Source organism: Dipodomys ordii, unplaced genomic scaffold, assembly GCF_000151885.1.
Source record: "Dipodomys ordii isolate 6190 unplaced genomic scaffold, Dord_2.0 Scaffold3, whole genome shotgun sequence".
Taxonomy (NCBI): Eukaryota; Metazoa; Chordata; class Mammalia; order Rodentia; family Heteromyidae; genus Dipodomys; species Dipodomys ordii.
This window is the reverse complement of record NW_012267219.1, coordinates 1,001,838-1,026,094: the sequence shown is the minus strand read 5'-3', so window position 1 is coordinate 1,026,094 and position 24,257 is coordinate 1,001,838. Positions and strand designations below refer to the sequence as shown.

General features: G+C 52.8%; 1 protein-coding gene across 1 annotated transcript; it reads left to right on the top strand.

Annotated features, from left to right (window-relative positions):
- The first annotated feature begins 812 nt into the window (after positions 1-812).
- On the top strand, positions 813-23,544 carry Itga7 (integrin, alpha 7). The gene is made up of 25 exons (XM_013018291.1): positions 813-1,018; positions 6,431-6,558; positions 6,645-6,724; positions 7,884-8,139; positions 9,143-9,262; positions 10,136-10,343; positions 10,440-10,633; positions 11,363-11,451; positions 11,583-11,710; positions 11,847-11,942; positions 12,097-12,158; positions 12,305-12,474; positions 14,264-14,413; positions 15,497-15,612; positions 16,310-16,502; positions 16,588-16,668; positions 16,752-16,831; positions 16,937-17,011; positions 17,192-17,294; positions 18,023-18,199; positions 18,353-18,484; positions 19,031-19,144; positions 19,328-19,426; positions 19,518-19,643; positions 22,467-23,544. The coding sequence occupies exons 1-25, from the start codon at positions 813-815 to the stop codon at positions 22,695-22,697; spliced, it is 3,414 nt and encodes a 1,137-aa protein (XP_012873745.1). The 3' UTR covers positions 22,698-23,544.
- The last annotated feature ends 713 nt before the right edge of the window (positions 23,545-24,257 follow it).

The following is a 24,257-nucleotide window of genomic DNA, read 5'->3' as shown; positions in this document are numbered from 1 at the left end:
GAGTCAAGGCTAACACCCTACCGCTTGAGCCACAGCACCACTTCCGGTTTTTTGGTGGTTATTGGAGATAAGAGTCTCACAGACTTTTCCTGCCTGGGCTGGCTTTGAACTGCGATCCTCAGATCTCAGCCTCCTGAGTAGCTAGGATTACAGGCGTGAGCCACCGCCGCCCGACTCCTCTCCTTTCTTTTAAATCTATAGATCTCGCGTCCAGGTGGTCCTTCAGCCTCACCCCATTTCTCATACCCTCCATTTCCCTTTTCCACTTCTTCCACACTCGACTTCTCCCTCTCTGTCAGTTCCTAGGCACGGCCTCCATCTCTGTAGGGTAGCACGGGGATGCGGGGAGGGAAACGCAGCTGGGGTGGGAAGCGGGCTGGAGCTGGTGCGGGAGCTGGGGGTCCAGGGAACAGGGGTGGGGTCGGAAGGATGCTGCAGCAAGCCTAGTTCCCAGTTCGGGCATCCTTCCTACCTGCTGCGGGAAAGGGCGTGGCCGGGGCGAGGGGCGTGGCCCGAGCAAAGGGCGTGTCCGGGGCGTGGCCCCCGGGCGAGGGGCGGGGCCGGGCAGGGGCGTGGACACAGGAGCTGCGGCTGGCCGCAGTAGTTGTCCTAGCGTGTACTGGGGTTTCGGAGGGGTGGGAGAGAGAAGGGTCGGGGTGGGGACAAAGGATCGGGAGGAGCCCCCCACCGCCCCGAGTGACCTGTTAGATTTCGGGAACCAGAAACACGCCTCGGGGAGACCTAGGGCTGCGGGCGCGCCAGAATCCGCTTGCCTTGGCGGGGTCCGCGCGCGCGCGCGCGTGGGTGGCCCTATGGCGGGGACTCGGAGCTGCGATCTTCGGGGACCCCCCGGGAGTTGCTACCTCCTTGGCTCCTTGTTCTTCGGACTGCTCTTCCCACGAGCTGCCGCCTTCAATCTGGACGTCATGGGCTCCCTGCGCAAGGAGGGCGAACCGGGCAGCCTCTTCGGCTTCTCCGTGGCTCTGCACCGGCAGCTACAGCCCCAGCCCCAGAGCTGGTGAGTGTCCCCGCCCAGGGTCGCCTGGCCCAAGCCGTAGATCACCGCCTCCCCCTCATGCCCTGGTCACCTTCTCTCTCGGTCCCTCAAACCCCAGCGAGACCCGCGCCGCCCGCAGGCATTCCATACTCCAACCCGGGACCTGGAACCTTACCTCATCTGAGTCTCCAGTCTGTCCCCACCCAGGTCTGAGACCCAAGATCGGAGTTAGGGACGAGTTGGAGAGCAAGACTGTTGTCTGGGAAGGGAACCCTCTCTCCACTCCCAGGGTCTCTGGCTTCCCTGTTTCTTCAGACGACCGAACTCCCCGCACAGGGAGCGAGACCTCCAAAGCCACCTCTCCTTAGTTAGGTCAGGCAGAGAGGGAAGGGGTGTCCTGGGAGGAGAGGAGGGTAGACTCCAGAAATAACTTCCAGCCAGAGCATCATCTTGGTATGGAGGGAGCGTTCCCGAGCATTGGCAGCCCAGGAGAAAAAAGCTGCCACTTTTGTGGTTCAAGACAGCAGGAAGATGAGGAGATGCGTGGCCACCTGCAGTGGAGGTTGGGAGATGTGGGAGATGGAGGCGGTGGCTGCGGTGGTGGCAGCACTGATGGAGACCCATGAAGGATGGTGGCCAGGCCGTTTGTTCCTTCTCCTCCGCGGGAAATTTCCAACTCGAAGGATCTGGGCAGTAAGGCATAGGCGGGGAGGAGTAAGGGGCAGAGGACAAATCTACTTATCTCATCTGTCTAGAACCTCTGGGAGATGCACACTCTTGTGTGGTACCTGCAGCTGGAGGTGCTTTCCATAGTGTTAGCTTTTGCTACTGTAAAAAGAGAGATAAGAAGGGGGAAAGAAAGCTTGCCACTTCCTCCTGGCCAGGGGCATTTTCTCCCTTTAGCCTGTGCTTAAGCCTTCTTAAGTGTCCATTACTGGGATCGATGAGGTCCCCTGGGACTGCCTTCTTCCCCCCCACCCCCCTACAATTGGTCTGGGGGCAGGGAGAAGAGCTCATTTGCTTTACCAACTAGAGGTGGAGGCTAGCCCTAATTGGTCTCCTCCCATCATCTTGTCATCTGGGAGCAAGTCTGTGGTCCCTAAAAGTTTGGAGGAAGATAATAAAGTATCTGACTTCATCTCTCCTGAAGTCTGCCTTTCTTTCTTGTCTCTGTCTTGTTTCCTCCCTCCCTTCTTCTCCCATCTGCCAGAGTCCCAGGACTGGAGGCCTTTTTAGGACATGCTGAACTTCTGAGCTATTTCCAAGCAAATTCTAGGTTATTTTTAAGAGCTTGATCTCTTGTCATTTCCCCCCCCCTCATCTTGGAAGGTGGGTCCTGATTCTGTCTCTCAGAACCATTCCTGCAGGGGCCTGATGACTTAACTTTGTCTTTGCTCCAGGGTACTCTGCTGTTTTATGACCCTGAGAAGCCACCTGGTACCTTCTTAGCCTCTGAGTCAGGGGTCACTTTCCTTAGCACCTATTGATGGAAAAGCCTTCACACCTGTCAGTCTGCTTTGCTTTGTGGTTACAGCCACATTTTCTTTCTTTCTTTTTTTCTTCCTTCCTTCCTTCCTTTCTTTTTTTTTCTCCATGCTATTTTTTTGGGGTCAGTTTTGGGGCTTGAACTTAGTGCCTGGGTGCTGTTCCTGAGTTCTTTTGCTCAAGGCTAGTGCACTAACATTTGAGCTACAGCACCACTTCCAGTTTTATGATGGTTAATTGGAGATAAGCGTTTCATAAATTTTACTGCCCAGGCTGACTTTGAATCATGATTCTCAGATCTCAGCCTCCTGAGAAGCTAGGATTATAGGTGTGAGCCACCAGCACCCCAGCTTTCCCTCCCTCCCTCCCTTTCTTTCTTTCTTTTGTGCTGGTACCTGGGCTTATACTCAGGAGTTTGAGCTCTCATTTAGTTTTTGTTTTGCTCAAGGCTGGTATTCTATCACTTGAGCCATACATTCACTTCTGGCTTTTTGCTTAATTGGAGATAGTCTTACAGAGCTGGGAATGTGGTTTAGTGGTAGAGTGCTTGCTTAGCATGCATGAAGCCCTGGCTTCAATTCCTCAGTACCATATAAACAGAAAAAGCTGGAATCAGCACTGTGGCTCAAGTGGCTAGGCTGTAGCCTTGAGGACAGAGAAGCTCAGGGACAGAGCCCAGGTTCTGAGTTCAAGACCCAGGACTGGCCAAAGGAAAAAAAAAGAAAAAAGATTCTCACAAACTTTCCTGCCTGGGCTGCCTTCAAATTGTGATCCTCAGATCTCAGTATCCTATGTAGTTAGGATTACAGGTGTGAGTGAGCCACTAGGCCTAGTGGCATTCTTAATATATGGAAGACACTTAAAATACTGTACAGCCTGTAGTGAGCACTATAAAAACACTCATAGTAAGGTTATTTATTCCACATTTTCCTTTTTGGGAAGTTCTGGGGTCTGAACTCAGGGATTTGTACTCGTAAGGCAGGCAGTCTACCACTTGACCTACATTCCCAGCCTTTCCTTTTTATTTTTATTAGTATATATTAATTATACAAAGGAGAACGGTTATTCTTATATTATGAGTCACAGAGCGAGAGAGCTACTTTAGTGCCTTACAGCATCCTGGATCCAAAGGCTTGGCTACAGGACCTCCAGGCCCAGCCAGCCTTTCAGTTCAAACAGCTTTCCCAGAGGGCCACCCAGACTGAGAGGGGTCAGCGAGGGGCTGGACTTGGGCTGGAGCCCTGGTGTGTGCAGAGAATAGAGAAGTGCATGGTAGTGGGTGATTCCTTGTCTCGATTTAGCTTGGCCCCCAGGAGGTCCCTCTGCACCAAGCTACCAACACTTTCATTCTTCCTCCCCCCCCCCCTGCAGTGACTTCAGCTGGGGCTACTGTTCTGTCTGAGGCTTGGGGTGCCTGGGGCTCCTGGGGTGAAGCCAGGAAAGAACATGTGTCTGGGGCAGAGGTGGAGGAGTTGAGGAGGTTGCACATGGGTGTTCTTGTTGCAGGAGCAACTAGCTGGTCTTTTATTTTTCCAACAGGAGCAGGGCTGGGTTTGTCTGTGCACACTCAGGTTTTGTCCATATGGGCCCGTCCCTTCCTCCCTGTTCTTAGCCTGCAGGAGAGAAGTGAGCAAAGAGCACTTAACTTCTCTGGGTTCTTTGCTAGATGCACTGAGCAGCTGAGGCACTGGGTGTCTCTGTGAGTCTGTAAGAGGTTTAGTCAACACATCCTAGTCATTCCTGTGGGCCAAGCACACAGGTGAATAAAGCACCTCTGTTCTAAGAGATGCCCCTTCATTGTTTGGAGGTTGGAGCTTGGCTGACTTGCCTGGAGGTTGGCACTGGGCTCTGTCACCTAGATCCCCAGGGAGATTCCCAGGGTGTCCTCTCTTTCCTCCTCTTCCTCTTCTGGAGTAGGGTCAGTGTTCTGAACACAGGCCAGTCAGTGGGTGGAGTGAACAAATGGCAGATGTGGATTTGAATTCTAATACGACTGCTTAATGTCCTTCAGTGAATTCCCTCATCTGCAAGACAAGAAAAGAATCCTTAAACCAGTGCCTGTAACCCTAGCTACTCAGGTCGAGTTCTGAAAACTGAGGTTTGAAGCCAGCTGTGGCAGGGAAAGCTAGTGAAACTTTTTTTTTTGAAGGGGGTTGTAAGTTGTGGGGCTTGTACTCTGGGCCTGGGTGCTTTTGCTCAGCTCTTCAGCTCAAGGCTAGTGCTGTACCACTTTGAGCTACAGTGCCACTTCCAGGTTTTGAGTGGTTAATTAGAGATAAAGAGTCTCCAGGGGACTTTACTGCCCTGGCTGGTTTTGAACAGAGATCTTCAGATCTCAGCTTCCTGAGTAGCTAGGATTACAGGCGTGAGAAAGGGAGCCAGGCATCTGTGAAACTTTTTTCCCCAACTAGCAACCAAAAATCTGGAAGTAGAATTTTGGTTCAAGTGGCAGAGCACCAGCCTTGAGTGATAAAACTAAGAGTTCCGAGTCCAAGCCCCAGTATTGGGGGGTTAGGGCAAGCCCTTATCTTGTAGGGTTGTTGTGGAGATCATATGGGATAATGTGTGTGACTTCATTCTCCTAGTACCTATGTGATTATTTCCTGACTCTTGTCTCTAGCCTGAGACCTGATTCATTATAGGTGTTGAATAAGAGAACCACTACTTTGTGTCTCTGGTGCCTGACACAGGGCTTGGCATATGATCTGATGTCAGTAACTAGTTGTTCAACGAATGCTGCGTGTCTATTCTCTTCTTTACTGTTGCTCCTCCCCCACTCCCTCTCACTTGACACTGGCTCTGACATGGGATGACAGCTGCTCAGAGACAGGAGGAGTTGTGGGAAGGGGGAATGGCTCTGTGCCCTTCCCTTGCCCCATCAAGCCTGGCTCTGTGCCCCGCAGATGCCTGTCTGTAATATTTCCCGACAGTTTGGAGCTTCACCTCCCTCCTCCCCCTTAGGAAGGGAGATAGAGGAGTGTGGGGGAGAGGTCTTGAGCCTTGTCCTGCTGCCGCTTTGGAGCCTCTCCTCTTGCAAACGGAGGACCCAGCTGGGTATCAGTCAGTCACCTCACTTCACTCCCTCCTTCACTCCTGGCCTGGGGGTTCAGTTCTCAAGGGACCCAACAGGCAGCCTCCATTCCCAGCCCAGCGCTCTCCTGGGGAGGATGCCTTTGGCTGTGATCGTGGAAAATTGTCCTGCCAAGAAGGCTGTAGCTGGGAAAAAGGCTGAGGGGGAGGTTGGAGAGAAGATGGGCTAGGGGTAGGGGATCAGGGGTGCGGGAGAACGAAGGATGGGGATGGGGCTTCCAGATGTGAGAGGAGAATGGGTGTAATACGGCAGACAGAATAAGATACCCGATTTCCATGGCAGCCGGAGCAACTGACCATGAAATCTGGGCTGGGCAGAGCTGCCTTGGGGGATGGGGTGGGGTCTTTGCCAGGCCCCTGATGATGGAGAAACAACTTCCTCTAATCGCAGGCAAAGGGGGCTTGTTGCCTGGTCTCTGAAGCTGATCTCTGGTAGTGCCAAGCTGGGCCCTGGTTGCTCTTGCTCCCAGCATTCTTAGCATTCTGGCAGGGTATCAACTGAACCAGGGTAGGGGGAGGAGGACAGAGTCTGGGGCTGGGGCCAAGCAGGCAGGGGTAAGGAAGGCCTGTTAGGAACAGGTGCTGGGCACAGGCGGTTTTTTCAAATTTGCAGTACTGGCCAGGATGCTGTGGTTGGCATGTTTGTGTGTTTGTATGTATGGGTGTTGCTTTTTCATGCAGACAGTATGTGTCTATATAACATGATCATTGTGAGGCCAAATGTGTTAATTTGTCCTAGACAGAGCTGGAGGCAAATGACTTTTGCCCTTCTCTTCAGCACGGAGGGGTTGGGCCTGGGCAGCTCTGGGGAAGTTGGAACACTCTGACCTCTAACTCTGGCCTCTGTTCATTGTGCAGGCTACTGGTGGGTGCTCCCCAGGCACTGGCTCTTCCTGGGCAACAGGCAAATCGCACCGGAGGCCTCTTTGCTTGCCCCCTGAGCCTGGAGGAGACTGACTGCTACAGAGTGGACATGGATTCTGGAGGTGTGGCATGTGAGGGTGTACTGTGGCGGGGAGGAGAGGACTTGCTCTTCTCTTCCCTCCCCTAATTCTCAGTATCTTGCCTATAGCTAATCTGCAAAAGGAGAGCAAGGAGAATCAGTGGTTGGGAGTCAGTGTTCGGAGCCAGGGACCCGGGGGCAAGATTGTAGTGAGTATTGCTTCTTGAAACTGGACAAAAAGATGGTTGATGGTGACGATGATAATGACTATGTGTGGATGGTTTGTATATGCCTTAATATTCTTATAGAACACACAGGACCTCTGACAATATAAAAGTGTGAGAAGTGATCTCTTTCTTTATAAATTTAAAAAATACTTATCAGTCATTTCTTTTTTTCCTTTTTGGTCCTGGGGCTTGAACTTAGGGCCTGGACACTGTCTCTGAGCTTTTTTGCTCAAGGCTTAGTGCTCTGCCACTGACTTTGGGTGGTTAATTGGAGATATGAGCTTTTTCTGCTCAAGGCTAATGCTTTACCACTAGATCAAACCATCACTTTTTGGTGGTTAATTGGAAATAAGAGTCTCAGGGACTTTCCTGCCTAGGCTGCCTTTGCACTACTATCCTCCTATCTCAGTCTCCGGAGTAGCTAGGATTATAAACATGCACCAGGCAGAATGAAAATCTTTCAAGCTTCAGGCGCTGAAGTTACTGAGAGAAGGTATATGAGGATGGGGGAAGGCCTAGTCCTTGCTATATAGTTGTGGAAATTCAATTTTTTTTCTTTTTGCCGATCATGGGGCTTCAACTCAGGGCCTGGGTCCTGTCCCTGAGCCTCTTTGTGCTCAAGGCTTTACCATTTGAACCACAGCTCCACTTTGACTTTTTCTGAGTAGTTTATTGGAAATAAGAGTCTCACAAACTTTTCTTTCCTTTCTTTCTTGAACTCTGGGCCTGGGCGCTGTCCCTGAGCCCTTCAGCTCAAGGCTAGTGCTCTACCACTTGAGCCATATCGCCACTTTTATTTTTTTCTGTTTATGTGGTGCATAGTATAGCATGTTGTAGGATAGCGGTTCCCATGTATGGCCTTCATCATGTGTCTGTAGGTGCCCATGTAGAATGTGGAACAAGGCCATCTATATGCAGGGACAGGAAGTGGATAGAGATGGGATTCTGGGTAATACAAGGACCTGCCTAACACAGTCTGGGCCTTGGTACTCACGTGATCTGGCCTAGGGTGTGTGTGCATGCCCACAGGCAGGTGCATGCATGCATGCATGTCGTGTGCACTCAAGATGTCTGCACGTAGGCAGTGTGTACATTTCAGGCACTCACAGGAAATGACCCCTTTCCTCTTTTCCTCCCCCAGACCTGCGCACACCGATATGAGTCGAGGCAGCGAGTGGACCACATCCTGGAGACTCGGGATGTGATTGGTCGCTGCTTTGTGTTGAGCCAGGACCTGGCTATCCGGGATGATGTAGATGGTGGACACTGGAAGTTCTGCGAAGGCCGTCCCCAGGGCCACGAACAGTTTGGGTTCTGTCAGCAGGGCACAGCAGTTGCCTTCTCTCCTGACAGCCACTACCTTCTCTTTGGGGCTCCAGGAACCTATAACTGGAAGGGTGAGTCATTCTTCCGGGAGGGGAGAAGGGGACCAAAATCCTCCTCTTACCTCAGAGCTGGGATTGAGGATAGCACATGGCCCCAGCATGACCACGTGCTCCCTGCCACATCACCCTGGGGGCACTGCGAGACCTTCCACTCCCATTGTGTTAGCACACACACGCACAAATGAGGGTCCCTCCTGTCCTTCGCATGGCCAACTGTTCCTCCACACACTGGCATGAGCTCCCACGTGCATGGCTGGGCCTACCCACCCAGCCCAGGGTCTGCATGCTCCGGCACAGCACCCAGGCCCCATCACTGCCATTTACCCGTCTCTGCACGCTGCTGCTGCTGCTGCTGCTGCTGGCCGAGCTGACACTCGGTGAGTGAGATGCTAAGTCTGGGGGGTGCCACCCCCACCCTAAGGAAGCCTGGGCTAGGGGTGAGGGTGGAGTTAGGATGGACGAGGCAAGGAAGGGCTTCCTTGTGCCTGTCTGCCTCTGTGTCTGGTGTGAGGGATGCTCTTGGCTCCCTGCCCTGGGCACTAACAAGCTTGTCCTTGCAGGCACGGCCAGGGTGGAGCTCTGTGCACAGGGCTCGGCGGACCTGGTGCATCTGGACGACGGGCCCTACGAGGCGGGGGGCGAGAAGGAACAGGACCCCCGCCTCATCCCGGTCCCTGCCAACAGTTACTTTGGTAGGGACCCCTCCCTGACCCAGAGCCACTCTAACCCTCTGTTCCTCTCTCTTGTCCTCCCTCTCCATGTTCCTCCCATCCTGCTGTTTCTGTCTGTCTCTCTGTTCTTCTGTCTGTCTCTGACACTCATCTCTCTGGTGGCTTGGTTTCTCTTATTTTCATTATCAACCTCTTCTTCCTGTTCAACCTCTTCTCCTCCTCTTCCTCCTTCTTCTTCTGCTTTTTTTTTTCTATCTGACTTTGTTATCTCCCCACTCTGTCATCTTTTCTCTGGATGTCCCTTTCCTGGTGTTTCCCCCACTCCCTACCCCCACCCCCCACAGGGTTGCTTTTTGTGACCAGCATTGATAGCTCAAACCATGACCAGATCGTGTATAAAACTTTGGACCCCGTTGACCGGCTCTCAAGACCAGCCGGAGACTTGGCCCTGAATAGCTACTTAGGTTTGTAAGCTTCCACCTTCTGGGCCTGGGCGGGGGCTTGGCCCTGGCCTCCCCTTCTCTTTTCCTGCCCTGCAACCCATAACACACATTCAAGGAAACACACATGGGGTCCAAATTGTGTAGAAAAATCTGGGTATAGTAACCAAGCCTGGGGAGGCCCCAAGGGTAATGGTGAGCAAAACCTGTTTTGTGAGGAGGTCCAGGTGGGTGGGGGAGGACAGGGCTGAGTCTCTCCTGGGAAGATGACTCCTGATCTCCAGGGGGGACTTTCTTTGTGGGTGGACAGAGGGCTCATGCTGGAGAAAAGTCTAGTCTTGTTGGTAAGTCTCTCCACCTCTGCATCTTCCTGCAAAGGGGGAAACGAGGCTTGGGAGATCTTTGGGAGAAGGAGGCACTTCCTCACTGTCCCGTGTGTCACTCTTGTCCAAGTGAAGACTTCCTCTCCTTGCTGGGGTGGGAGATGGGATAAGGAAGGCATATTGGATGGGGCAAGGTCCTGGTAGGGTATGAAGTTGGGGGGATTCTCCTCCAGGCCCGAGTTAGGCAGGGGCAGACCCTCTGGCCTATCTCCTGTCACTGTATCCAGTTCCTGCCTGTCACTTGGGCATTTTCTGCCAGTGCCTTTCTGTCTCTCCCCGGAGCCTGACCTCATCACACTTCTTGTGCCAAATTCCAGTCTCTGGGCTAAGAGGGCATGGGAGGGCTGCCAGGTCCTGGAAGGGGAAGGAAGAATGGCTCAGCCATGGTGGTGGCACCTTTTGCTTTGGGTTCCAACCAGACTTGTTTGGGGGTAGGACAAGGGCCGGGGAGCTGTGGCTTTCCTGGTGTCTGAGCCTTGGGGAAACATTTACTGGTAAGTGATCCCTCGTTTAGGTTTCTCCATTGACTCTGCGAAGGGTCTGGTGCGTGCGGAGGAGCTGAGCTTTGTTGCAGGGGCCCCCCGTGCCAACCACAAGGGTGCTGTGGTCATTCTGAGCAAGAACAGTGCCAGCCGCCTGGTGCCCGAGGTTGTGCTGTATGGGGAGCGTCTGACCTCTGGGTTTGGGTACTCATTGGCGGTGGCTGATCTCAACAATGATGGGTAAGAGGGCACAGGAATGGGGTCTGGAGGAGGCTGGGTCTGGGAGGGAGGAATCGCCTGAAAGACCCCACATTGACTACTTCCCTCTCTCCATAGCTGGCAAGACCTGATTGTGGGTGCCCCCTATTTCTTTGAGCGCCAAGAAGAGCTGGGAGGTGCCGTGTATGTGTACATGAACCAAGGAGGTCACTGGTCAGGGGTTTCCCCACTCCGGCTCTGTGGCTCCCCCGACTCCATGTTCGGGATCAGCTTGACTGTCCTGGGGGATCTCAACCAAGATGGCTTCCCAGGTGTGGCTGGGAGTAGAAAGGGCTCAGTGGAGGAGATGGAGAAAGGATGTGGAAGCTCCCCTTCCCCCCTCCCCCGGGTCATGGGTGGGGGAGGGCTTCAGAGGACTCAAGGAGAGAAGTGAACCTGAGCTGATGTGTGAATTTTACCATGTTTTTGGGTGTTGGGCAAGTTTGAGTTAGTCCTATTTGGAGGAATGATTGAGGAGATTAAGATGTCTGGGACTTTGTAGCTTCTTCTTCTTCTTCTTCTTCCTCCTTCTCCTTCTCCTCCTCCTCCTCCTCCTCCTCCTCCTCCTTCTTCTTCTTTTTTGGCCATCCAGTCCTGCGGCTTGAACTCAGGGCCTGGGTGCTGACCCTGAGTTTTTGTGCTCAAGGCTAGTACTCTACCACTTGAGCCACAGTGCCACTTCCAGCTTTTTCTGCTTATGTGGTGCTGAGGAATCAAACCCTGGGCCTCATGCATGCAAGGCAAGCACTCTACCACTGAGCCACCTTCCCAGTCCCTTAGTTCCTTCTTAATAACACTGAAAGCATGGAATTGGAGGCGTGGCCCAAGTGGTAGAGGCCCAGTCTTGAGGGGGAATAAAAGCTAAGCAAGAACTGGAGCTGTTGAATTCAAGCTCCTCCCCCACACAAACCATATTAAACAGGCTTGAGTGAGGGAACTTGGGCCTGGGCCTTGCCTCCCATCTTCTCCAGCCAGTATGATGCCTCTCCCATACCCCACAGATATCGCAGTGGGAGCTCCCTTTGATGGGGATGGGAAAGTCTTTATCTACCATGGGAGCAGCCTGGGGGTTGTCACCAAACCTTCACAGGTAAAGGGGGCTCTGGGGTGTGTGTGTGTGTGTGTGTGTAATGATGGAATGAGCATGTGTGGAAGGTAGGGAGGGAGGAGGCAGAGATATAGGGAGAAGGGGATTCTGGGAGAATGATGGCTGGTCCCCAGGTGCTGGAGGGAGAGTCCGTGGGCATCAAGACTTTAGGCTACTCCCTGTCGGGCGGCCTGGATGTGGATGGGAACCACTACCCGGACCTGCTGGTGGGCTCACTGGCAGACACTGCCATACTGTTCAGGTAAACTCAAATCTTTCTCCCTCCCTGAGCCTCTAAGCCTCTCCCTGTACCTTATCTGCAGCATGCTCCCAGCCTCCTGGCTTTCTGTTTCTTGCAAGGATTTCCCATGCTCTCCCTCCCCCGCCCCTACTCCCAGGGCCAGACCTGTCCTCCATGTTTCCCATGAAATCTTCGTGGCTCCACCGGCCATCGACCTAGAACAGCCCAACTGTGCTGGTGACCGCTTAGTCTGGTGAGATGGGGAAAGGATGGTGTCAGGGTTGCGCCCTTTTCCTTCTCTTTCTCTGGTGTGGGGCCAAGGGCTGGGCTTTGGAACAAGTGGGAAAGGTGTGTGTGGGGGAGTAGGGTCTTATTTGGCTCAGGAGCCTCCCTTTGCTCCCCAACAGTGTAGACTTGAGGATCTGTTTTAGCTACATTGCAATGCCCAGCAGTTACAGCCCTATTGTGGGTGAGTGGAGGTTCTCTTCTGCTGTTCACCCTGTTACATTTCCAGGATGGGTCATCCTGAGGTGGAGAGGAGGGCTCCTTAGGAACGGGGTCAGGTGAAATGGCTCCCCAGCTCACTGCCTCCTCTATTCTCCTTCCATGCCACAGCCCTGGATTATATGCTAGATGGGGACACAGACCGGAGGCTCCGGGGTCAGGTTCCTCGTGTGATCTTCCTGAGCCGTAGCCCTGATGACCCCAAGCACCAGGCCTCAGGCACTGTGTGGCTGAAGCACCAGCATGACCGAGTCTGCGGAGATGCCATGTTCCAGCTACAGGTGGACGCTGAGCTCTGGCTTTTGAGTGTTGTCATTGTGGGTCTTTTCCTTGATCCCCCTTAGCTGCTTCCTCCTCCTCCTCCTCCTCCTCCTCCTCTCCTTCCTCCTCCTCCTCCTCCTCCTCCTTCTTCTTCTCTGTGTGTGTGCGTGTCTTGGGTCTTGAACTCAGGGCCTGGGTGCTGTCCTTTAGCATATTTTATTTTTGTCGGTCATAGGGCTTGAACTCAATGCCTGGGTGCTGTTCCTGAGCTCTTTTGTGCAAGGCTAGTGCTCTAGCATTTTGAGCCACAGCGTCACTTCTGATTTTCTGTTGGTTAACTGGAGATGAGTTTCAAGGATGGGACAGGGAAGGTGGCTTAATGGTAGAGTGCTTGCCTTGCATGAGTGAGGCCCCAGGTTTGATTCCTAAGTACCACACAAGTGCCAGAAGTGGCACTGTGGCTCTAGTAATAGAGCACTAGTCTTGCTAAAGAGCTGAGGGACAGTGCCCTGGCCCAGAGTTCAGGCCCCATAATTGACAAAAAAAAAACAAACCCAAAAAAGTCTCATGGACTTTCCTGCCCAGGTTGGCTTTGAACTGAGATCTTCAATCTCAGCCTCCTGAGTAGCTAGGATTATAGGTGTGAGACACGGGTGCCCGGCTTCCCTTAGCATTTTTGTTCAATTCTGGTGCTTAATTACTTAAGCCATAACTCCATTTCTGGCTTTTTGTTTGTTAATTGGAGATAAGAGACCTAGAGATTTTCCTGCCTGTGCTGGCTTTGAACTGTGACCCTCCAATCTCAGCCTCCTTGATTTTTTTTTTTTTTTGGGTCCGGTCATGGGCCTGAACTCTGGGCCTGGGCACTGTCCCTCAGCTCTTCGGCTCAAGGCTAGCACTCTACCACTTGAGCCACAGCGCCACTTCCGGCTTTTTTCCTTTTTGTTTATGTGGTGCTGAGGAATCGAACCCAGGTCAGCCTCCTTGAGTAGTTAGGTGTGAACCGCTGGCACCTGGCTTCTTAGCTGCTTCCTTACTGATACACTGGCTCCTTGTTCTGAGATAGATGCTGGGAGCCTCTCTTCTAGGTCTTCTGTCCTCACTGCTGCTTGTAGTAATCTGTTCAGCTTTGCACTCCACAGAGGTAGGGAATCTAGGCTTCAGAGCTATAAATCCAGAGTCTCCTTCCTTCCTTATACTCTGCTCTCTTCTTCATTTTCTTTCTCCTTCTTCCTTCCTTCCTTCCTTCCTTCCTTTCTTTCTTTCTTTCTTTCTTTCTTTCTTTCTTTCTTTCTTTCTTTCTTTCTTTCTCTTTCTTCCTTCCTTCCTTCCTTCCTTCCTTCCTTTCTTTCCTTCCTTCCCCCTCTCCCTTTCTTCCTTCCTTTCTTTCTTTCTCTCTCTCTGTCTCTCTCTCTCTTTCTTTCTTTCTTTCTCTCTCTCTCTCTTTTCTTTTTCTTTTTTGTCAGTCATGGGGCTTGAACTCTGGGCCTAGGTGCTGTCCCTGAGCTCTTCAGCTCAAGGCGAGCACTCTACCACCTGAGCCACAACGCCACTTCTGGTTTTCAGGTGGTTAATTGGAGATAAGAGTCTCATGGACTTTCCTGCCCAGGCTGGCTTTGAACCACGATCCTTAGATTTCAGCCTCCTGAGTAGCTAAGATTACAGGTGTGAGCCACCGACACCTGGCTCTTCTTAATTTTCTGGCTTGGTTCCCCTCCTCTGTACTTCTTCTCCCTAAGTTTCATTGTCTGTCCTGGGTCTGGCTGTGTCTGGAGTGGGCTCCAGTGAGGAACAATCTTTCCTTTACAGGAGAATGTCAAAGACAAACTTCGAGCCATTGTGGTGACCTTGTCCTACAGTCTCCAGACCCCTCGGCTCCGTCAACAGACTCCCGGCCAAGAGTTGTTCCCAGTGGCACCTATCCTCAATGCCTACCAGCCTAGCACCCAGCGAGTGGAGGTGAGTGTGGGCAAAGCAGCCGGGAGGGAGCAGTGGTGCCGGTCCCTCAGCTGGGACAGCCACCCACAGCTGTCAGAGCTCCTGCATGCTACAACAATAGTTCTGTGCAGGGCCTGGTGCTGTCCTTGAGCTTTTTTACTTAAGGCTAGTACTCTACCACTTGGGCCACAGCTTCATTTCTGGATTTTTTGGTAGTTCATTGGAGATAAGAGTCTCACGGACTTTCCTGCCTGGGCTGGCTTTGAACCGCAATCCTCAGATCTCAGCCTCCTGAGTAGCTAGGATTACAGTCAGAAGCCACCAGTGCCTGGCTTAGTTCTATCTCTAGGTATTCTAACAAGTAGACCCCCAAATGTAAAATGGCCCATATAACCCATGCTCCCAGTTCAAGGGACGGTATTTATTTGCTCCCTGTCATCATTCAGCATCCCAGGCTGCAGGGGGGTGGGCGGGGGGAGAACGGGCTGTCATTTTCAAATCTGGCCACCAAGGTCCTTCAGTCACCTTCCTCCCATTTATCTGGAAAGGAAACATCACGTTCTCTCTATAGCTCTCACAGCCAGCCCAGAGCAGTGCCCTTTACTGCTGCTACTCAGTGTCAATGTGGAATCTAGAACATGCAGTTAAGGCGGGGGAAATGTGGGCTGACTGTGGACTAGCCTGTTAGTGTCTGTCTGTCTCTGTCTCTGTTTCTGTCTGTCTCATTTATCTATCATCTGTCTCTTTTCTGTCTCTGTTCTCTCATCTCTTTCTCTCTGTCTCTGATTTCTGCCTTTTTCTGTCTCTGTCTCTTTCTATCTTTGGGACTGGGGTTTGCACAGAAATCTTTGCACTTGGTAGGCAGGTGCTCTACCACTTGAACCATGCCCCATTGCAGCTTTAGCTGGCTAGTCTCTACTACAGCATGGCTATACTCCCATCATTTTACAGCTCAGAGTGGTTCAGTGAGCAGCCCTGTAGCACACAGAAGATCTACAGTTGTTTAATACCAGGATACTCTATAACTCCATTCTATGTCTTGGGGACACATTCAACCCCTGCCTCACCCCCTAGGAATGACCTTCTCCTCAAATCTCTGCCTAGATTCACTTTCTGAAACAAGGCTGTGGTGAAGACAAGATCTGTCAGAGCAACCTGCAGCTGGTCCAGGCTCGCTTCTGTACCCGGGTCAGCGACACAGAGTTCCAGCCCCTGCCCATGTAAGAAGGGTGGGAAGCAGATGGTAGGGAGAGGGGAGGGCAAGAAGTCAAGGAGTGGGGGGCAGCTCCTTCGGGAGGACCAGGCAGAGGGAGAGTCTGAGCCTGCAGAGGAAAAAGGCTAGAGAAAACCTTGAGAGGAGGGGCGGGGCTGGGGCTACAGGGTTACCTGGCAGGGAATGACAATCCTTCACAGACCAGATTTACTTACATCTCATGGCTTAGTCTTCACAAGTCTGTGAGCTAGGAGTTTTTAGTCCCCCCACCGACCTTTTCTTTCTATGCCAGTACTGGGGCTCGAACACAGAACCTCATATTCTCAGTTAGCTAATTAATTGGAGATAAGAGTCTCTTGGATTTGTAGGTTTGTCCGTCTGGGCTGGCTTCAAACTGGGATCTTTAGATCTCACATCCCCTGTGTAGCCAGGATTACAGGTGTGAGCCACCGGTGCCCAGCATTTTAGTGACTTTTTATGGATGGAGAACTGAGGCCTACAGACATTGAGTTATTTGCCCCAAATGGTCTAATTGGCATGAGAAGAGAGGTCTCTTGATTCTCACTTGTGTCTATAGACACCTGTTTTGGGCTGGTGTGTGGTTTTTCAGTACCTGGCTTTGGGGTGATGGCTGAGAGAGAAAACTAGGGGAAGGTTCAGATCTTACGATGAGTATGTGTGTGTGGGTTTGTCCAACCCTCCAGGGATGTAGATGGGACAACAGCCCTGTTTGCATTGAGTGGACAGCCCGTTATCGGCATGGAGCTCATGGTCACCAACCTGCCCTCGAACCCAGCCCAGCCCCAGGCTGATGGGGATGATGCTCACGAAGCCCAACTCCTGATCACCCTCCCTTCCTCACTGCACTACTCAGGAGTCCGAGCCCTGAACTCTGCGGTGAGGACCTGAGACCGAGGTGGTGGGTGGGTGCTTGAAGGGTTCTGGTAATCGCAACTGACCTGTCTTCCTCTCTCTACACTAGGAGAAGCCACTCTGCCTGTCCAATGAGAATGCCTCCCAAGTCGAGTGTGAGCTGGGGAACCCAATGAAGAGAGGCGCCCAGGTTAGCACATTTGCACTTCGCCCTGTCTGAGTGACCCCTTCCTTAAGCCTCTCCCCTGACTCTGTCTTTCCACACTGGTCTAGGTCATCTTCTACCTTATCCTCGGCACCTCTGGGATCACCATTGAGACTTCAGAGCTGGAGGTGGAGCTGCAGTTGGCCACGTGAGCCTGGCAGGGAAGAATAAGGGGAGAGTTGGAAATGGGTGTGTGTGTGTGTGTGTGTGTGCTTGTGCCCGCTGACCCTACACACCCCTGTCCACATGCCAGGATCAGCGAGCAGGAGCTGCATCCGGTCTTTGCTCGAGCCCACGTCTTCATTGAGCTGCCGCTGTCCATTGCAGGGTAAGCCCCGCTGCGCGGGCACTTCATCTGAAGGATGCGGTTGGGGGGAGGAGGATGGGGGGGTGGTACTGCCATTTCCAAACCCTGGCCTGGGTTCTACCTCACCCGCCATTACCCTGTGGACTCCATCCAGCCAGACCCCAGTCCTCATCAGCCCCTGTTTTGACACCTCCACTCCAGGGTGGTCACACCCCAGCAACTCTTCTTCTCTGGTGTGGTGAAGGGTGAGAGCGCCATGCGGTCTGAGCGGGATGTGGGCAGCAAGGTCAAATATGAGGTCACGGTAAGTGTCTGAGTGTATATGCCTCTCCTCTTTTTCCTCTTCCTTCTTCTCTTTTTCTTTCTTTGTTTGTGCTGGTACTGGGACTTGAACTCAGGGCTAGCCTTCTACCACTGAGCCACAGCTCCATATCCAGCTTTTTGGTGGCTAATTGGAGATGAGAGTCTCATGGACTTTCCTGCTCAGGCTGGTTTCAAACTGGAATCCTCAGATCTCAGCCTCCTGAGTAGCTAGGATGACAGGCATGAACCACCGACCATTAGTGCTTCTTCTTGGCATAAGGGACAGGCTGTGAAATGTCCCAAGGCTGGGGCTCTTCTCTCTGTGGCATCAGGGTGGTCCAGTGAATCTGTGGTCTCTGCCCTCACCTGGACCTGGCTGTGGGCTTGGTATTTTGACCAACCACCTTTCCTGCTGGTGTGAGAAGTGGAAGTTGGATAAACTCAGAGGAACTTCTCTACTGTGGCCTTAACAGGGCAGAGCCAGTTCTTGACAGAGAACAAGGCTCTTGATTGGTTGAGGTCTCTCTCACTCCTGCGCAGGATACTGCCAGGTTTGCCTGGGTTTGGTGGAGGGAGAAAAATCATGCTTGATCTGTTCTACATCCTGCATCTTTGTTAACACTGTGCTTGATGAGGCCCTTCCCCTCAGCCTTATCCCCTCCAATCTCCGTGGCTTAGGGTCTGCCCAGAATTGGAGCTTCCTCCCTTCATACCAGCTTGTGCCCACAGGTCTCCAACCAAGGCCAATCCCTCAACACGCTGGGTGCTGCCTTCCTCAACATCATGTGGCCTCACGAGATTGCCAACGGGAAGTGGCTGCTGTATCCCATGCGGGTGGAGCTGGAGGGAGGGCAGAGGCTGGGGCAGAAAGCGCTCTGCTCCCCCAGGCCCAACATCCTCCACCTGGTGAGGCTTAGGCAGGGCGGGCAGGGCTAGACTTCAGGAAGGAAGCCATGGGAATGGGGAGAGTGGATGTGGATGGTGGGAAGGGGATAGGGTCTCAGGATTGCTGCATTTGGGGGACAGGGTCTTCACGGGTCCCTTCTTCCTCACATCCAGGATGTGGATAGCAGGGAGAGGAGGCGGCGGGAGTTAGAGCCGCCAGAGCAGCAGGAGCCTCAGGAGCGGCTAGAGCCTAGCACATCCTGGTGGCCAGTGTCCTCTGCTGGGAAGAAGAAAAACATCACCCTGGTAAGGGCAGCACCAGTGTGGTGAGCCACAGTGGGTGTGGCGTGGTGGGTAGAGGCTGTGGTGGGGGCATGGAGCCTCAGGGTGGTAGGTATTCAGGGAGGGAGATGGTGGCTTGTAAAATCATAGGGTGGCCAAATGCCTGGACAGGATCGTTGCTGCAGAACTGGAGGGAAGGGGCAGCCCTTCCCTGTGCCTCCTGGCTCCAAGTGCCTGCTGCAGAGCCAGGGCAGCTACCTGTTCTCATCACATTTACATACAGTGCCACATCTGTAAGAGATGGGGTGGAGTGAACCATCGCTGAGATCTCTTCATTGTTCTTATGAACTTAGTGACAGGAACATCTGCTTGATTTGTACTCGGTCAAAACATCTAGTTTTTGTCTTCTCCTGTGTGTGTGTGTGTGTGTGTGTCTATGTGTGTGTGTATTGGTACTGGGGTTTGAACTCAGGGCCTCCAGCTCTCATTGGACAAGGAAAATCGAAGAGCTGGGCTGGCTCAGCAGCGTGGGGCTGAGAGGCTCAGAGCTCTGTCTGTCCTTGTCATCAGGACTGTACCCGGGGCACGGCCAACTGTGTGGTGTTCAGCTGCCCACTCTACAGCTTCGACCGAGCGGCAGTGCTGCACGTGTGGGGCCGCCTGTGGAACAGTACCTTTCTGGAGGTGAGGGCACCGCTGGGGCTCCGTCCTGAATGTCTTCTTCTAGAAGATCGCCACCAGGACTCACGTCTACCTCTCTCTAGTCTAAAGGAGGCACTGTTCCATTTATGATCAGACCTGGGTGGGGGGGGGAGAGGAGGGGAAATGGAGCGTTTAAGAGGAGGGTCTCCTTCTCTGCCCTGTCAGGAATACTCAACTGTGAAGTCCCTTGAAGTGATTGTTCGAGCCAACATCACCGTGAAATCCTCCATCAAGAACTTGGTGCTCAGAGATGCTTCTACAGTGGTGAGCATCAGGCTGAGATGGATGGGCGGGGGACTCTCTTCCCTCCTTCTCCCCTCCCTAGCTCTCACCCCATCAACCCCTTGCTCCGCAGATCCCAGTGATGGTGTACTTGGACCCCATGGCTGTGGTGGCAGAAGGAGTCCCCTGGTGGATCATCCTCCTGGCCGTGCTGGCTGGGCTGCTGGTACTGGCACTGTTGGTGCTGCTGCTGTGGAAGGTGATTAGAAGGAGAGGTGGTGAGGTGGTGATGGAGGCTGGAATTCGGGCCAGGTGCTCAGCCTCCCATACTGAGGTTCCCTCACTCACCCACACACTCACGTTCCATGGCTTTACACTGCGTACTTTTCCCAGCATGCACCAGGAGCTCCATCATACCTTTCAAAGAGGATTCAGATCTGAATGTTGACCTTAGGAAATTTATAGTCTAGAGGGATGGTGAGCCTTGTAGTCAAGGGCAAGGCAGAAGGTATCGAGTTCAGATCATGGGCATGAGTTCAGAGGAAGAAAGGCTTGAGTTCAGAGGAGCCGTGGCTCAAAACGAAGGGTCTTCTGCCCTGTTTCCTTGGGAGGAGTCGACTGTGAAGTCCTTAGAAATGACTGCTCAATGCGCTGGGGACGTGGCCTAGTGACAGAGTGCTAGCCTACGATGTATGAAGCCCTGGGTTCCATTCCGCAGTACCATATAGACAGAAAAAGCTGAAAGTGGTGCTATGTGGTAGAGTGCTAGCCTTGAGCAAAAGAAGCTCAGAGACAGTGCCCAGACCCTGAATTCAAGTCCCCAAACTGGCAAAAAGAAAAGAAACGATTGCTTATGATTGCTCTGGGTAATGTCTGCGGGTGGACAGGATGGGTGGGTATGGCCTGCGTCTTCCAGAATGACCATGGTAGGCAAAGCCAGGGGGGCAGGAAAGGGTGGCTTGCTTTCAGCAGAATGTGGCAGTGAAGGCTGTAAAGAAAGCTGTGGCCAGAGCCTCCATGTATGGTAAAGTAGCTTCAGGGAAGTGCCTGAAAGACACTCTAAGTGCCACATGGAATCACTGTCATCTGCCAAGAGCTGTCATGGACTCCCGGCACCATCTGGAAGTCAACATACCAGCACATACACGTACACGTCAGTGGAGGAAGGGCTGGTCCTCCCGGGACTACACGTCCTCAGGTGGGGCCATCGTCCATACAGAACCATCAGTGTCCCAAGGCCTGTGGAGAGCTTTCCTGCCACGTGTTCCTTCAGACCAGTCACAGCGCTGAGCACACCCCTCCCCGCCCCCCCCCCCCGGCCAGTGCGTGCCATCAGAGGACCTGCCTCTGGAGTGGCACCCAAGCTGTTGGGAACGTGTCCATTCTTAGAGGAGCTGTTTTGAGTTCAGGAAGCTGGCCCAGGGTGCTTGCCTTTCTGCCACCAGCAGAGGAAAGGGATCCTCTTTCCTCAGTTTCCCCATCATCCTCCTCTTTCCCTCCTTTCTCCCTCCACATCCCAGTGTGGCTTCTTCCACCGGAGCAGTCAGAGCTCAGCTATTCCCACCAACTATCACCGAGCCCATCTGGCCGTGCAGCCTTCGGCCATGGAAGTTGGGGGCCCAGGGACTGTGGGGTAACTGTTGTGTGTGTGTGTGCATGTGTGTATGTACATGAGTGGCAGTAAGTTCAGATGCCAGCATTCAGGGGTTCAGGAAGGGAAGGACGCAGGGTGAAGAGGTACGTGTCTGCATGAGGGCCAAGGGAGTCCTAGCGGCCAGGGTAAGAAGTTATCAGTGGGGTGAGATGATCAGGGTGAGCAAACAGAGCTGAGGGGCTCTACAAAGGGAGGGAGGCTCGAGGAGTGTGGGCATGTGGTCATGTGAGGGTGGTTCCTTGCATGTCTTTTCTACAGGCATGAGTGTACAGATATGAGTGTGCAAGGAGATGCTCTGTAGCCCGAGCATGGAGGAGTCTTGGCAGTTCTGAGGATGCATTATCATCTTGGTGTATTAGCTCAGCATGGCCATGATTCTGGGTGGAATCCTGAGCAAGATGGCACTCAGCGTACAAACAGTGTCTGTTTATGGGGCTTGAGGTCTCTGAAGAAACTAGCTGGGTACCAGTGGCTCACACTTATATCCCTGGCTACTCAGGAAGCTGAGATCTGAGTATCATCATTTGAAACCAGCCTAGGCAGGAAGGTCTGTGATACTTTTTTTTTTGGTCATTTTTTAACTTGGGGCCTGGGCACTGTCCCTGAGCTCCTTTTTTTTTTTTTTTTTTGGTCGGTCGTGGGGCTTGAACTCTGGGCCTGGGTGCTGTCCCTCAGCTCTTCAGCTCAAGGCGAGTGCTCTACCATTTGAGCTACAGCGCCACTTCCGGTTTTCTGGTGGTTTATTGGATAGAAGTCTCACGGTCTCTCCTGCCCGGGCTGGCTTTGAACCACGATCCTCAGATCTCAGCCTCCTGAGTAGCTAGGATTACAGGCGTGAGCCACCAGCGCCCTGAGCTCCTTTTGCTCAAGGCTAAAACTCTACCACTCTGAGCCACTGCTCCATTTCCTGTTTTCTGATAGTTAATTGGAGATAAGAGTCTCACGGACTTTCATGCCTGGGCTGATTTTGACCTGCAATCCTCAGATCTCAGCCTCTTTAGTAGCTAGGATTACAGGTGTGAACTACCAGTACCCAGCTTGTGAAACTCTTATCTACAGGTAACCACTAAAAGCCAGAAGTGAAGCTGTGGCTCAAGTGGTAGAGTGCTAACCTTGAGTAAAAAAGCTCAGGGACAGGCCCTTAGTTCAAGCCCCAGAACCAGTACAAAATAAATAAAAGAAGCTTGGGTGGATGGAAGGAAACCTTTGGAGTCAGAGGTCTTGATGCTCTGGCTTCCAGCCTGCCTTTCAGTGACTATGGAAGATTTCCTCAGTCTGGTACCAGGAGTTTCTCTCTCTGTGAATGAACATCTGGGGCCCTGGGGGCTGCCCACTGGGAGCAAGAGCAGGTTCTGTGTTGTACTGCTATTTGCTCCAGGGCCCACAGCCCTGCGAACTCTCCATGGGCCTGGTTTGGTGTCTGTACAGATGGGATTCTTCAAGCGGGCGAAGCACCCCGAGGCTACCGTGCCCCAGTACCACGCAGTGAAGATCCCTCGGGAAGATCGACAGCAGTTCAAGGAGGAGAAGACGGGCACCATCCTGAGAAGCAGCTGGGGCAGTCCCCGCAGGGAGGGCCCTGACACACACCCCATCTTGCCTACCGATGGACAGTCTGAACTGGGCCCTAATGGACATCCCGTGCCAGCCACCGCCTAGCTTCCTTAGTCCCATGCTGGCCAGAGGTTTCCTTTACCCCTTCTCAAGTGGCTCCCCAGAATGAAGAAGGTGGAGGGGATTGCTGGGGTGGTAAGCAGGGCCTGCTTCCTCAAGGGGTGCAGACCTCTCCCGCCCGGGGGGAACCACCCCTCCCCTTTAGAATGCTATGGAACAAGAGGGGGGGGTCAGTCAGGGGAGGACCGTGGACAGGGCAGGAAGGGGAAGGAGGCCCTGATAGAAGGTGGGAAGAAGGGATCCCAATCTTCCCTCTTCCATTCACTCCGACCTCTCTCTCTTCCCGTTACCCTAGTAACCTGTCTCCCCCAAAGTGCCTTAGCCAGAGGGTCAGGGAGGAGATTGTGTTGTGGACTCAGGGGCTCCTTCCTTCCAATTTCCCCTCTCCTCTCACCTTAGTTTGCCGCATTAGTCTAGTTGGTTTTGTTTATTTATTAAAAAAATTGGAAGAAAAAAAATAGCCCTCTGGCTTCTTTATTGTGTAATAGTCCTTTACCCTCTGGCACCCTGGCATCTTAGGACAAAGGTGGTGGGGGGTGAGGTAGGCTCATGTGGCCTAGGATCCATGTATCATGACTTTTGGGACCAGTTCCCTGGGGCAATGACTTCGGGGGCCAGTTCCAAGGGGTATGTGGGTATAACTTCAGGAGGTGGGCAGGGGAAACTGTTCTGTGGGGTGTGGAAAAGGGATGGGGAAGTGGGTGGGCAAAATCCAAGAATTTGCAATTAAGAGTTTGACCAGGTGAGGCTGGGTGCTAGAGGCTTCCACCTGTAATCCTAGATGTGTAGGGGGCTGAGATCGGAGGATCATGGTTCAAAGCCTGTCCAGGCAGGAAAGTCTAGGACACTTATCTCCAATAAATTTCCAAAAAGTCAGAAATAGAGCTGTGGTGGCTCAAGTGATAGAGCACCAGACTTGAGCAAGACGGTTTAGGATCAGCACTGAGGCTCTGAGTTCAAGCCTAGGATTCTCTCTCTCTCTCTCTCCCCCTCCCTCTCCCTCTCTCTCTCTCTCTCTCTCTCTCTCTCTCTCTCTCTCTCTCACACACACATGAGTTTGATAGGGTGTAAAGATTGCCTCCCTTTGGGCAGGGTGGGTTGGGAGGGGGGGGTAGGGAGGAAATAGGGAATGGTGAAGGGAAGCGTTTCTCATTCCTTTCTAGATCTCTTTCTTTTTCTTTCTTTGGGGGCAGGGGGCAGGTCAGTCATGAGGCTTGAACTCTGGGCCTGGGCGCTGTTCCTCAGCTCTTTAGCTCAAGGCTAGCACTCTACCATTTGAGCAACAGTGCCACTTCTGGTTTTTTCTGCTTATGTGGTGCTGAGGAATTGAACCCAGGGCCTCATGCATGTGAGGCAAGCACTCTACCACTGAGCCACCTTCCCAGCCCCAAGATCTCTTTCTTTAAAATAAAAAAAATGCTATTATAAAGGTGACATAGAGGGCTGGGAAGTTGGCTCAGTGGTAGAGCACTTGCCTTGCATGCATGAGGCCCTGGGTTCGATTCCTCAGCACCACATAAGCAAAAAGATAAAAAGCCGGAAGTG